The following is a 16,051-nucleotide window of genomic DNA, read 5'->3' as shown; positions in this document are numbered from 1 at the left end:
ATATATATATATATATATATATATATATACATGTATACATATATATATCCCTGGGGCCGGAGGCTCCTTTTCGCTTGGGGGGGGGCTCTATTTTAAGGCTAGCACCTGAGGCAGGTGAGTCTTGGGCTTTTCACCTGGGGTGGCTGGGGCCCGAGGTAGGCAGGCCCAGGGCTCGGGGCATGCTTTTCACCTGGGAGTGGCTCTATATTAAGGCGGGGCCCAAAGTAGGCGGGCTTGGGGCTGGGGACTGCTTTTTGCTCGGGGGTGACTCTATTTTAAGGCTCTTGCCTGAGGTAGGGAGGTGCAGAGGGGTTAAGAACAAAGAGAGATGAACTTTTCTGTCAGTTTGTCATCTTGTGGTGGCTTACATGTTGCTGTGACACTAGAGGTTATGCCACCAGTGTTGCAAAATGCCAGCAAGGCATTTGTACAGTTTTCACGGTGTAAAGTTTTCAGTGGAGCTTCCAGGTTATGACAGATTCAGAAGAAGGAAGAGGCCATCCACTTCTCAAACAATTGGCCAGAGAAAACCTTATGAATAACAGTGAAACACTGTCTGATATATTACTGGAAATCTTTATGAATAGCCCTGAAACATTGTCCAGTATAGAGCCAGAACATGAGTCCATCAGGTCAGAAGGCACTCAAAATTTGACTGGGGAAGAGCTGACTCCTCAGAGCAGAGACGACCTTAACAATATGGATAGAGTAAAGCTTTCAGGACCTCCATTGGCTGATGTGGCATGACTCAAAATGAGTAGAAACAGATGCAAACATCCATTAATAATTGGAACATGGAATATATGAAGTATGAATCTAGGAAAACTGGAAGTTGTCAAAAATGAAATGGAATGCATAAAGATCAATATTCTAGGCATTAGTGAGCTGAAATGGACTGGTTTTGGCTATTTTGAATCAGGCAACCATATGATATACTATGCAAGGAATGACAAATTGAAGAGGAATGGTGTGGCATTCATCATCACAAAGAGTGTTTCAAGATCTGTCCTGAAGTATAACACTATCAGTGATATGATAATAACCATACACCTACAAGGAAGACCAGTTAATACTACTATTCAAATTTACACACTAACCACCAAAGCCAAAGATGAGGAAATAGAAGATTTCTACCAACTTCTGCAGTCTGAGATTGACCAAACATGCAATCAAGATGTGTTGATTATCACTGGTGACTGGAATGCAAAAGTTGGAAATAAAGAAGGGTTATCAGTAGTTGAAAAATATGGCCTTGATGATAGAAATAACACTGGAGAATGTGTGATAGATATTTTGCAAGACTAATGACTTATTCATTGCAAATACCATTTTTCAGTAACATAAGCAACGACTGTACATGTGGACTTCACCAGATGGAATACATAGGACTACCTCTGTGGCAAGAGGCAATGGAGAAGTTCAGTATCTTCAGCCAAAACAAGGCCAGGAGCTGATTGTGGAACAGACCATCAACTGCTCATATGCATGTTTAAAGTGAAATTGAAGACAATTAAAACAAGTCCAAGAGAGCCAAAATATGAACTTGATAATATCCCTCCTGAATTTAGAGACCATCTAAAGAATAGATTTGATGCAATGAACACCAGTGACCAAAAACCAGAGGAATTGTGGGATGACATCAAGAACATCATCCATAAAGAAAGCAAGAAGTCATTAAAATTACAAAAAAGGAAGAACAGACCAAAATGCATGCCAGAAGAGACTCTAAAACTTGCCTTTGAATGGAGAGTAGCTAAAGCAAATGGAAGAAATGACAAGATAAAAGAGCTGAACAGAAGATTTCAGAGAGCAGCTCGAGTAGACAAAGCCAATTACTATAATGAAATGTGCAAAGACCTGGTGTTAGAAAACCAAAAGGGAAGAACACACTTGTCATTTCTCAAGCTGAAAGAACTGAGGAAAAAAATTAAGCCTCGAGTTGTAATCTTGAAAGACTCTATGGGCAAAATATTGAATGATGCAGGAAACATCAAGAGAAGATGGAAGGAATACAGAGAGTCACTTTACTAAAAAGAATTGGTCTATGTTTTTCCATTTCAGGAGGTGGCATATGATCAAGAACCAATGGTACTGAAGGAAGAAGTCAAAGCTGCACTGAAGGAACTGGTGAAGAACAAGACTCCGGGAATTGACAGAATACCCATTGAGATCTTTCAACAAATGGATGACGTGTTGGAGGCACTTACTCAGTTATGCCAAGAGATTTGGAAGACAGCTACCTGGTCAACTGACTGGAAGAGATCCATATTTGTACCCATTCCAAAGAAAGGTGATCCCACAGAATGTGGAAATTATCAAACAATATCATTAATATCACATGCAAGTAAAATCTTACTGAAGATAATTTAAAAATGGTTGCAGCAGTATATTGACAGAGAGCTTCCAGAATTGCAAACTGGATTCAGAAGAGGATGTGGAATGAAGGATAACTTGGTGATGTCAGATGGATCTTAGCTGAAAGCAAACAATACCAGCAAGATGTTTACTTATGTCTTATTGACTATGCAAATAATTTGATTGTGTGGATCATAACAAATTATGGATAACATTGATAAGAATGGAAATTCCAGAACACTTGATTGTACTCATGAGGAACCTGTATATAGATCAGGAGGCTATTGTTTGAATAGAATAAGGAGATACTGCATGGTTCAGAATCAAGAAGGGAGTGTGTCAAGGTTGCCATACTTACTTATTTATATGTGAGCAAATAACCCGAGAAGCTGGATTATATGAAGATGAACATGGCATCACGATTGGAGGAAGACTCATTAACAACCTATGATAAGCAGATGACACAATTTTCCTTGCTGAAAGTGAGAATGACTTGAATCACTTATTGATGAAGATTAAAGACTCCAGTCTGCAGTATGGATTACACCTCAATATAAAGAAAACAAAAATCCTCACAACTGATCCAATAAACAGCTTCACAATATATGGAGAAAAGGTTGAAGTTGTCAAGGATTTCATATTACTTGGTTCTACAATCAACACCAATAGAAGCAGCAGTCAAGACATCAGACAACATATTGCACTGGGGAAATCTGCTGCAAAAGACCACTTTCAAATGATAAAGAGCAAAGATGTCTCCTTGAAGGCTAAGATGCACCTAACTCAAGCCATGTTATTTTCAATTGCCTCTTATGCATGTGAAAGCTGGACAATGAATAAGGAAGACTGAAGAAGAGTTGATGCTTTTGAGTTGTAGTGTTGGAGAAGAATGCTAACAGTACCATGGACTACTTGCTTAAAGGACTAACTAATCTGTCCTGGAAGAAGTGCAGCCAGAATGCTCCTTGGAAGCGAGAATGGCCAGCCTTTGTCTCATCTATTTTGGTCATGTTGTCAGAAGGAACCATTCCCTGGAGAAGGATATCGTGCTTGGTAAAGTGGAGGGTCAATGAAGAAAGGGAGGGCCCTCAACGAGACAGACAAACACAGTGGCTGCAATCATGGGCTCATGTATAGCAAGGATTGTGAGTCTGGCACAGGAACGGATAGTGTTTCAGTCTGTTGTGCATAGGGTCGCTGAGTGGGAGACGACTCGACTGCACCTAACAATAACAACAACATATATATATATATGTGTATGTGTCTGTGTATATGTATAATAAAAGATATATGTGTACATATAGATATGTATATATTTCCTTTAAATATATATACATACATATATATACACACACACACACACACACATATATAAAGGAATTTTCCTTTTACTATCCATACTTAACATAATACTTCTCAAATGTGAATCTAGTATTCTTATATTGTGGACACAATGACAACTTTTTCCAAACATGATTTCTTATATAATCAGTATTACCCAAAACCATTGCTGTCGGGTCAACATTGCTGTTGAGTAAATTCCAACTCATAGTGACCCTGTGGTGATTCCAACTTACAGCATCAGAGTAGAACTGGCCCATAGGGTTTCCAAGTTTGTAAATCTTTTTGAAAGTGGATTGCCACATCTTTCTCCCATAGAGCAGCTGGTGAGTTCGAACTACTGACCTTCTGGTTAGCAGTGCTTAACCACTGTACCACCAATGTTCTTAAAGAACATTACACATCCTAAAAATGTTACACAGTGTTGCATCCAACACAAAACTCACTGCTGTAGAGTCATTTTCGACCTATAGCAACCCCTCCTTGGGTTTCCAGGGCAGTAACGCTACAGAAGTAGATTGTCCAGTCTTCCTTCCAAGGAGTGGCTGGTGGGTTTGACCTGCCAGCCTTAATGTTACTAAATTATAGTTAGTATTATATATAAATTTAATAAGATCTATATTAAATTTTCCAAAACCCATCTGAGTTTCAAATACAAAGCATCTGACAATGTTACAAAATCCAATACATCTGAAAAAGTATTTTGAGTGCTATGCTGACATAAAATTTAGTATATCCTCCAGTGTGCTAAAAAGAGATATTTTATCCCAAAAGTGAAGTCAATAATTATTATTTGAAGCAAGAGTTATCATAACATTATAAAATAGGAAATAAAAAAAGAATATTCAGTAAATAAGCTACAAAAATTATTGATTTTGATTCAAGGCTGTTTCATGAATTTTACTCTTTCAACTTTTTAAGTTCTCATAAGAAGGAGAACAAGAAGTTTCCATCTATAATTCACCAAGCTTTCTGTAGCGATAACATCTTATATAACCACAGTACATTATCAAAATCAGAAAATTAATACTGGTATGTTATTAACTAAATAGATACTTTATTCATATTTCACCCATTTTTTTAAAAAATAATATTGGGTATTCAGTGAAGGTTTATACAGCCATTTAGGTTTCCATTCTATAATTTCAGTGAAATTGGTTACATTTTTCACAACGCATGAATAGTCTCAATATTTCTGTTCTGGTTCCATTTCCATTAATCTAGTTTCCCTGCCCTCTTATATTCTCATCTTTGCTTTAAAGTAATTGTTAGATGTTTGGTCTCATATTAATGATTTTTTAAAGGAGCGCAGTATGAGTTGATATTTTTTATTTTGTGAGCCAATCTGTTATTTAGTTAAAATTAGGTGACCTCAAGGGCTCATTTCAGTTCAAGGTTTAAAGAGTATCTTGGGGCAATAGTCTTGGGAAGTCCCCTAGTCTCAAAGGTCCAGTAATTCTGGCACTTTTTTTTTTTTTTTGCTTGTTTTGTTTTTTAGGAATTTGAGGTTTATGTTCCATAGTTTTCTCCCATTCTGTCAGGTTCATGTATTGTTACTCTGATCAGAATGGTTGTTTTTTGATGAGAATGGTTGTTAGTAGTAGATGGGCATCATCTAGTTCTTCTAGTCTCAGGGTATATGAGGCCATGGTCCATGTAGACTTTTAGTCCCGCAGACTAGTTTCTTCTGAGTCTTTGGTTTCTTTCTTTCTCTTTTGCTCAGAATGAGTAGAGACAAATAGTTGTTGTGTCTTAGAGGGTGCTTGCAAACTTTTAAGACCCCAGATGTTACTCATCCAACTAGGATGTAGAACATATACTTCATGAACTATATTATGCCAATTGACTGAGATGCCTCAAAAGATTATGGTCCTAAAGAAATCCTTCAAGCCCATGAAATGGGTGTTTGGTTTGTCTAACAAGAACCTCTAACTGTGAAGGGGCTTGATTTATAGACACATTGAATTTCAGGAGCTCATGAGCCCTGTTGGCACAAAGGTTAAGTGCCTGGCCACTAATAGAAATGTTGGTGGTTTGAACCAACAGTTACTCCGTGGGAAAAATCCCTGACAATACACTCCCACAAAAACTACAGCCTAGAAAACTCTCTTTGTTAGTTGTTGTTGTTGTTAAGTGCCGTCGAGTCGTTTCCGACTCATAGTGACCCCATGCACAGCAGAACGAAACACTGCCCGATCCCGCGCCAGCCCCACAAGCCCTGCTATACTTGATCCCATCATCGCAGCCACCGTATCAATGCATCTCGTTGAAGGCCTCCCCCTCTTTCGTCGACCCTCCACCCTACCAGGCATGACATCCTTCTCCAGGGAATGGTCCCTTCTTACAACATGACCAAAATAGGTGAGACGAAGTCTGGCCATTCTTGCTTCCAAGGAGCATCCTGGCTGCACTTCCTCCAGGACAGATCTGTTAGTTCTTTTAGCAGTCCATGGTACTTTCAGCATTCTCCGCCAGCACCACAACTCAAAAGCATCAACTTTTCTTCGGTCTTCCTTATTCATTGTCCAGCTCTCACATGCATACCAGGCGATTGGAAATATCATGGCTTGTGTCAGGCGCACCTTAGTCCTCAATGAGATATCCTTGCTTCTCAGCACTTGTAACAGCTCCTTCGCAGTTGACTTTCCCAATGCTACACGTCATCTAATATCCTGACTGCTGCTTCCGTTGGCATCGATTGTAGAACCAAGCAACGTGAATTCTTTGACAACCTCAATATTCTCTCCATTTATTGTGATGCTGCTCATTGGTCCAGATGTGAGGATTTTTGTTTTCTTTATATTGAGATGTAATCCATACTGCAGACTGTATTCTTCAACCTTCATCAGTAGGTGCCTTAAGTCATCCTCACTTTCAGCAAGCAAAGTTGTATTGTCTGCATATCTCAGGTTGTTAATGATTCTTCCTCCAATCCTGATACCACATTTTTCTTCATACAGTCCAGCTTCTCGGATTATTTGCTCAGCATATAGATTGAATAAGTGTGGAGACAGAATACAACCCTGATGCACTCCCTTCTTGATTTTAAACCATGTAATGTCCCCTTGTTCTGTTCGAACGACAGCCTCCTGGTCAAGGTACAGATTCCTCATGAGTACAATCAAGTGCTCAGGGATTCCCATTCTTCACAATGTTGTCCATAATTTGTCATGATCCACACAATCAAATGCCTTTGCATAGTCAATAAAACACAAGTAAACATCTTTCTGGTATTCTCTGCCTTGAGCCAAGATCCATCTGACAACAGGTATGATATCCCTTGTTCCACGTCCTCTTCTGAATCCGGCTTGAACCTCTGGAAGTTCTCTGTCAATATACTGCTGCAAACGTTTCTGAATTATCTTCAGTAAGATCTTACTTGCATGTGATATTAATGATATTGTTCTATAATTTCTACATTCTGTGGGATCACCTTTCTTTGGAATGGGCACAAATATGGATCTCTTCCAGTCAGTTGGCCAGGTAGCTGTCCTCCAAATCTCTTGGCATAACTGAGTGAGTGCCTCCAATGGGGCATCTGTTTGTTGAAATATCTCAATCGGTATGCCATCAATTCCTGGAGCCTTGTTCTTCGCCAGTTCTTTCATTGCAGCTTTGACTTCTTCCTTCATTACCATTGGTTCTAGATCATATGCCACTTCCTGAAATGGACAAAGATCGATCAGTTCTTTTTGGTACAGTGACTCTGTGTATTTCTGCCATCTTCTCTTGATGTTTCCTGCATCATTCACTATTTTGCCCATAGAATCTCTCACTATTGCAACTCGAGGCTTAAATTTTTTCTTCAGTTTGAGAAATGCTGAGCGTGTTCTTCCTTTTTGGTTTTCAGACTCCAGGTCTTTGCACATTTCATTATAGTAATTGGCTTTGTCTACTCGAGCTGCTCTTTGAAATCTTCTGTTCAGCTCTTTTACCTTTTCATTTCTTCCATTTGCTTTAGCGATTCTCCGCTCAAGGGCAAGGTTCAGAGTCTCCTCTGTCATCCACTTTCGTCTTCTCTTCTTTTCTTGTCTTTTTAGTGATCTCTTGCTTTCTTCATGGATAATGTTCTTGATATCTTCCCATAATTCATCTGGTTTTCGGTCATTGGTGTTCAATGCATCAAATCTATTCTTTAGATGATCTCTAAATTCAGGAGGGATATATTCAAGATCATACTTTGGCTCTCTTGGACAGTCCCATTCTGTCACCTGGGGCTGCTGTCAGAAATCAACTTGATGGCACCTGTATTAATGACATGATACATTCCAATGGAAAAACCCATTAGGCAGTTGGGAATACAGTCCAGCAGAGAGGCTAGCATTGGAGAGAGATATTTGGTTGTTGTTGTTGTTGTTGTTGCATCGGAGAGAGATATTTGGTAGTCTTTATTAAATGGTTGATTGAAGCCTTAGAGTGGGAAAATGTCACTCAAAGAAAGTGCAGAAAAAGAAAAGTCAATAAAGCTGACTTGGGGAGAAGAAACTCAAAGCAAAAGAAAGGGGTGCCTTGCAAGCTCAGTGAGGAGAAAGTTCAAGGATGAGAGAGTAACTTTGTCACTTGCCACAGAGAAATTAAGTAGAATGAAGATTAAAAATTTGTCAGGAGCTATATTACAATGGCTTAAGTTTTTAGGCTGTTAATTTCTCTAAAATAGGGAAGGAGATAGTTTTCATCTTTGATTCTCAGTTCCTACTCCACATTAAGAACTTAAAATATAAATATATAATCTATTGAATGAATGAGTGAAAGGAGTGAGAGAGTTATAGCTTGAGGTTGAGTTCTTCAGAGTGATGGAAACTTGGGAGCACTGGTACATCTAGTGGAAGGAGTTTATGCTGAAAAAGCAATTGATGATAGCATAAACCAAACAAACCAAACAGTTGCTATTGAGTTGATTCCGACAATGGCAATGGCAATTCCATGTGTTTAAGAGTAGAACTTTGCTCCACAGAGCTTTCAGTGGCCGTGGTTTTTCAGAAGCAGATCACCAGATCACTCTACTTAGGATGCCTTGGGCAGATCTGACCACCAACACCCCGACCAGCAGCTGAACGCGTTAACCTTTTGCACTACCCAGAGAACCCTGAATAGGTGGGAAATTATATACACACAAATTCCAGGGAATTTGCTGGAATAGTTTGGGATGGAATCTGGGGCACGTACAGGAAAACTGACTTTGGAAAAAGAGGACCAACCCTTTTCCTCACCAACAGGAGGAAGGGAGTTATAGGTTAGGATACAGGTAAGTTAGAAAGTAAAGAGGAAGTGACATGAGAGAGTTTCCCTGTTTATTTTACCACTAAAGTGTAAGTCTGAGTCACGTGCTGAAAGTGTACTCAACAGAAATAGCATTAGGAAGGCTGAGGTAGAGAGTTAAGGCTCAGCACAACCATCATGGTGACCAGGAAGGAGAAGTTACTGGGGACAATCAAAAGAAGTGCTTAACTGTTGGAGGAATAAACTTTTAACATCACTATGTGTGTGTGTATTCCATTGTGCTTGGGAGTCTAGTTACAGAAGCATGTACAGCTGTTTTACAGAGTTGCAGATTGGCAAAGATAGGTGTGACAGAATAAGGGGCTGAGGGTATTTCAGTATTTGAGTAGTTTTTATATGTACTCATTTTATGAATAAGGAAACCTGGTAGCACACTGGTTAAGCAGCTGGCTACTAACCGACAGGTGTACAGTTCAAACCCATGAGCAACTCCCTGGAAGAAAAGATCTGGTGATGTACTCTCATCAAGATTTACAGCCTTGGAAACCCTATAGGGCATTTCTCCTATGTCCTATACTGTCACTATTAGTCAGAATCGACTTGAAGACACACAACAGCAGTATTATGAAATGTTATCACATATGAGAATTCAAAAACCCAAACTCACTGTCGTTGAGTTGGATCCGACTCATAGCTACGCCTCCTTGAGTTTCCGAGTCAGTATCACTATGGAAGTAGATTGCTCAACCTTCCTTCCAAGGTGTGGCTGGTGGGTTTGAACTGCCAGCTCTCTGGTTAGCAGTCAAATGCCTTAGGCACTATGACACCAGAGTTCTTATATGGGAATTATTACCATATAAATGGTAATGGAAGCCATGGTGGTAAGTGAGATCATCCCAAAGAGAGTTTAGAGTGAGAGAAAAGGGTTGAGATCGGACCCTGGTAAATATTATAATTAAGGAGTGGCCAGAAAACTTCTAAGAAAGAAAAGCAAGAAGAAATGGTCAAAGTACGAGGAAAATTAAAGGAGAGTAATATTTTAGAAACCAATGGAGAAGAGAGTTTAAAGCTGAAGGGAGTGACTATATAATTAACTGCTGATGGAATAAGGAGTAAAGTGAGGATTAAAAAGAATTCCTTGGATCTGGTGAGTTGATCCATAATAGATTTTGCTAGAGTCACTGTAGTGGAACAGTAGGAGAAGAACGAATTTGAGGTGAGGAAGTGGACACAGTGAACTATGGAATGTGTAATGTAATGACTGGAATGAATGCAAACAGGGAGAAAAGAAGTCAATAAATGAGGTGACAGCCCAAACAAAATTAAATACTCATAGGAAAAGATGATGGCTAGGAAGAAAGGCATTTCTGATGTTGTCATAACTTAAGAGAAAAAAAATATGTATCTTGCTTTGAGTCATGTTTAATTCAGCAATTTAAATATCTGTGACCTCAAAATTTCTTCCTTGTACTGGTATTAATGTGAATCAACTCAATAAATATTTGTTGAACACCTACTCATGCTGAGCCCTTCCAGGGAAACAAAGATAAGAAAGGCTTAATTGTTGCTGTCTAAAGAGTTTTCATTTAGTAATGGAGAGATGTTTTTGTACAACATTCCAGGTTACATTAATGAGAAAGATTAGGTTTTTTAAGACTTGAAAGAAGCAATGGTAAGCAAAAAGTAGAACTGCTAGAAACTAGTTTGGAGAGGTGAGCAGGTACTAGAGATTGTAGGGTCTTGAAGGCCTTAGTAAAGACTACGCATTTTATTTTCTGTGCAATAGGAAGCCACTGAAGGGTTTAAGCATTCAAAGGATAATTATGGTTGCACTGTGGAAAATGGACGAGATGGGAGAGGGATGGGTAAGAGATGAGAGTTGATGAAACTGAGGTGATAGCAGTATAAATGGAAAAGAAATGTATGATGTCCTGACACACATAGTTGGAGCTAGAGTTTGCTTTTCTTGCTCCTCATTGTTGGGTCCAGTGATGATCCCAAGAGCAGACTTAGGCCTGTCCAATTTCTGAGCTAATCTTCATGGAAACAAGAACTTTAACTGTTTCTAGCTCCAAATGATGGGCTAATGGGAAAGGTGGTTCCTCAGTCCTGATCTGTGGTCCTTGCTACAGCCAAGTCCTGACCTAGGAATTCCAGTTCTGACCCCTAGGGATGTGCACTGGTCCCTTAATAGTAGTTTACTCCTCTTAGATGCTCTGGATCTCATCAAGTGGAACCTACATCCAAAACTAAGCCTGATTTCCCCTTTCCACTCCAATCCATAGAGGTGAGTTTCTATGTTAGCCCCTATTCCAAGTGGTTGATCCTAGAAAATCATGACAGTGTCAGGGTCACAGTTTTATCACCACCAGCACTTGTCAAATAAGTATTTGTTGAATGAATGAACAAATTAGCCCTATGGTGTAGATAGGATTCCCCATTTTACAAGAAGGAAATTAAGGTACATAGCAGTTTTGCCCAATATGACATCTTCAATAAGTTGTAAAGCCAGAATTCACTCAGGTATCTGACTGAGATTCCATTACAATTTGTAGAGAGTCTTTTTAGAGAAAAGCCAAATAAAACAATGAACTGTGGAAGTTTCAGGGTACATATAAAGTAAATGCTTTAACACAGACATCCTCAGTATTTCCTCATTCATGAGATGCCTTAAGAGATATATTGTGTTACTTATGATTTTACTGCTTCCAAAATGTGTTCATGTTAGTATTTAGTCCTGATACTCACTTTTGATATTTGTTGTAATCTAATTTTACAAAAACAATATATCATCTTAAATACTGAATTAGCCATTTTAACAAGTGGGATTATACTTTTCAAATGACATTTATATATGTAAACTATTTAAAAATCTAAAAGCAAAAAGACACAGAAGTTAAAAATAGAGAACTATTGTTTTATAGTTCGGTGAAATAATATTTCAAAAGATAAATATGATTTCAAAGCTTTAGAATTTTGAACATAAAATGCAGTGCCCTCATGATCTAAATGACATAAATCAAGCTTCTTTTAACATTATAATAATATAACAGGAACAGCAGTACTTTCTTGTATCACATGGACAAGGATACTTTAAATAGATTGTAAATTAACTAATTCCAAGCATTGAAGAAGATAATTTCCTAGAGGACATTTTGTCACAATTCACAATGGTTTAAAGCATGTTTAATGACTAGATAGAGTCACTAAATTTTATACTCACTCTTTCATGATACTTTTGGTTCTTTTCCCTAAGTTTTTTTAATTGAATCATGAGTCGTTCTACTGCACTTTCCTTTATTTGACAGCTGAGAATACACAAAGGAAAATAAAAGTTATAATTATTTATCTTAGGGCAAATTAATGGGAAAAAACTTAAAAATTAAACTAAATTGACTGAAGTGAAATGAATCATTAAATCTATTATAAAAATCCATTTAAGGATAAGAATCTTTCCTAAGTGATTTTGTGTTTCTGAATATATTTTGCTTATTACAATATCTATTGGGAAGATAACTTCAAGTGTTGTTTTGTATTTGGAAAAAATCAGTCCCCATTCATATTTCATAGTCATAATTTTTGTACTTTCTAGTTATCTATGGGAGCTCTGGTGGCGTAGTGCCTAAGGCATTTGACTGCTAACCAGAAGGCTGGTGGTTCAAACCCACCAGCCACTCCCTGGAAGGAAGGTTGGACAATCTACTTCTGTAGTGATACCGCCTCAGAAATGCAAGGAGGGGTCACTATGAGTTGGATCCGACTTGACGGCAGTGAGAGTCATCTATAGACAATTAAACTTAAAGAAAATCTAGAAAAAAGTTCACAGAAAACATGTTTTTTCAAAGTATAAAAACATTCAGATAAAAATGACAGACAGAACAATTACTTTATAAGGAAAATCACACCTTGAAATACCAAGATAAACTAGGCATGCCAATTGGTTCAAGTTCATTAATATACCATCTCTTATATAAATAACAAAAGCCTCTTTCTTGGCCCAACTACATTTCTTTAACATCCAGCATTCTGTAAGCATCTGCTAGGTATGAAAGAGAAAAAAATACAGAACGACTTTGGTATAGGACATTTGATAGCTACTTGAAGGGTTAATAAGATCTTTATATCCCTATTACCTAGAAAATCTTATAACTTTACATTTAAAACCAAAATAAGCAAAGGAAATAACTTTGCCCTGTATCTTTTGCCTCCAAGAGCTCTGGTGGTGCCATGGTTAAGTGCTTGGATGCTAACCAAAAACTTGGCTGTTCAAACACACTCGGTAGCTCTATGGGAGAAAGATCTGGTGCTCTGCTCCTGTAATGACAACCTAGAAAACGCTGTGCAGTAGTTCTACTCTGTCACATAGGGTCACTTTGAGTTGAAAATCGACTCAACAGCACCTAGTAATATTCTTTACTTCAATTAAAAACAAACAACAAAAATATAGTACCTCTGTAGTTGAAGAGTGGTTGAAGAATGAGAAATTCTGGTTTTTAATCTTGTCCCTACTACTTCTTACCTATATGACCTCAGGTAAGTCAATTCTTTGGGCCTCAAATTCCAAACTGTGAAATGGAAATGACAATACCTAACTCTGTATATTGTTGTAAGGATTAAAATAAGAAATCATATGTGAATGTGTTTGGCATAAAGTAAGTGCTTTGCAAATTTCAGTTCAATCAGAATCTTACATTTTTAGCTGTGTCCCCCAAAACATCACATATTTTTATGTATACTCTGTAGAGAGAAAAGTAAAATGCCTTCCTTCCAAATGATGAGAAAATTAATAACACAAAACAAGCAAATCTTTTAATAGCAAAAAGCTCTGTCTGTGTACTATGAATTTGGATTTTCCTGGTTACTGTTTAAAAACAGTCAACCATTTCATGCTTTGGCTTGTTGTTGTTAGTTGCTGTCTAGTTGGTTCTGACTCATAGCAACATGAGTACAACATATGTACAACAGAGTAAGCATTGGTTTACTCTTCTATAAACAAGTTTGAAAAGAAATGATCTCTATGGTTTCTTTATAGTTCTAAAATTCTACTATTTAAATTGATCAGTGTTGTCTTTCAGGCAAAACTAGGGGAAAAACCCAACCACATTATTCAGATATGATCACTTTATAGATTTATCTTTGACAGCATCAGTTCTTCACAAACAACTGAAGAAGTTCATGTCCTTCCTTGGAATAGAGTCCCAAGCTACATGAAATTACCTGGTCAAAGAGTAGGACTTCGGTATAGTGACTGCTAATGCTTTCAGAATATTTGAACATATACATACACCCTCACTTAAAACAAACAAACAAACAAACACCTCACTGTCATAGATTCTGACTCATAACAACCCCCTTTGGGTTTCTGAAGTGGTAAATCCTTATGGAAATACATTCCCCAGTCTGCCATCTGCAGAGTGACTGGTGGGTTTGAACTGCCAACCTTAGGCACTATGCTGCCAATGCTCTTTACACTCTCACTAGTGGGTAAGAAAGTACGTGTTTCAAGGTAGGACATCTCATCATTGAGTATTAGTACTTGTAGTGAATGAGTTCCTTTATGTTGTCTTTTGCCCTAGTTCTTTCGAAAAACAAGAGTTTTTTTCCCAAGCCCTGAGGAATTACCTTTGCCCTATTTTTCTACCCTAGGTTTGTTACTTTTGTCCAGTTTGAATGGTATTTCCTGAATAAGGGGTAAACAACTTGATGGTTTGATATTGTTTTTGTGTGGCACTGGGCAGCAGTTTGTCCTGTGATTGGTCTATTTTATGCATCTTGTAAGGACTGGTCAATATACTATGCAAAAGAAGTGACCATAGCATATACAAATGAAGTGATTATGGTCCACCGAGGAGATTGGTCAGTTCTTGGCCCTGCTGGGAAGACTATGCCTTGAAATTGACAAGGTGTTTGCTAATATATGTAGCCAACCCCACAGAAGTTTTAGGAGAAAGAAAGAAGGAGAAAAAAGGCAAGAGAAAAAAGAGAAGAAGCAAAGAATCTCCTAAAAATGCAGCAACATGGGTTGATGGCTGTAACACTGAAGACAGTGAGAAGTTCAAAGGGGCCCTGTGGCAGTGTTGGTGGTCATGGCAGAAACCTGCTGCTAGGAATGCAGCTAAGAAAGAGCTGAACAAAGCTGCTACACTGGCTACGAGCTGCATTAGTTAGCAATGGATAGGCCAAAAGCAGAGAGGCCTGCACAGCTGAGAGGGAGTGTGCAGAGCCAAGAGGAGGCCTGTCTTGAGGGGGCTGAGAGGAGGCCTGCATAGCTGAGAGGGAATGTGAAAGGCAGAGAGAAGGGCCTGCTTGCTTGCATGGCTGAGAGACTCTGAGAGTACTGTCCTGAAGAAGGAAGAGAAATGCTCTCCACCTTTGAGGAGCCTTCCAGACTTTGACTACACACTTCCTATTCCTGATTTGGAGTTGTGGCCTGTTGATCCTGATCCTGAGTTGTACCCTGTTACTTCCTTAATAAATCACTTAACTATAAGTATGTGAGTTCTGTGGGACCATTTCAATGAATTTTTGAACCCAGCAGAGAAGTAGAGAGTGCCATGTGTGTGTGTATGGGGTGATGGCTGATGTCAGAAGCGGTCAAGAAGGAATATGGAGATATATCTGATCTCTACTTCATAGGAATCAGTTTTGTGCTGATGGTAATTCTCTATCCTCTTCTTAAAGTTATAGGATTTTAGGCACTACTAGAAAATACAGTACTTTTCAGTTTTTCACTGTCATGAGTGTGCTTTTGCTTTCAAACAAGATTAAACAATATTTACTCAACAAAAAAATCATAAGCTAATATAATAGATAAGGTTGTGTTAGGTACTATAGTTACAGAGAGGAATGAAATGCAGTCCCTTTCTTCAGGAAAGTCACAGTTTGTTGAAGAAGAGCCAAACAGAAATTAATCGCCATAATTTTTTCCCCTTATCTCAAATATTCTAACAGGACTGTCCATATAAAAACAAAAGTTCCAAAACCACCTATCCAAATAAGTAATATAATACCAAAAAGAAGTTCCCTTGCTCAAAAAACATTAATCAACTATCTAGTATGTGTTCATGGCTTTGTTAGGGGATTGGATATTAGAAGAGAAAGATAAGATGTTGCTAAACAGTCCTTCCTCAGAGTG

The 16,051-nt window shown here is 38.3% G+C and overlaps 1 protein-coding gene across 1 annotated transcript in view; it reads right to left on the bottom strand.

Annotated features, from left to right (window-relative positions):
- Window positions 1-16,051, bottom strand: part of CCDC83 (coiled-coil domain containing 83) — a 107,498-nt gene that overhangs the window by 88,052 nt on the left and 3,395 nt on the right. Inside the window, exon 2 of the mRNA XM_007946261.1 lies at window positions 12,140-12,224. Coding sequence (XP_007944452.1) covers window positions 12,140-12,224 — 85 coding nt within the window. The remainder of the gene's footprint in view (window positions 1-12,139; window positions 12,225-16,051) is intronic.

The sequence above is a fragment of the Orycteropus afer genome, unplaced genomic scaffold (assembly GCF_000298275.1).
Source record: "Orycteropus afer afer isolate SDZICR_OR568_19922 unplaced genomic scaffold, OryAfe1.0 scaffold00154, whole genome shotgun sequence".
NCBI classification, from domain to species: Eukaryota; Metazoa; Chordata; class Mammalia; order Tubulidentata; family Orycteropodidae; genus Orycteropus; species Orycteropus afer.
The sequence above is the reverse complement of the archived record's forward strand: the minus strand, read 5'-3'. Positions and strand labels throughout refer to the sequence as shown.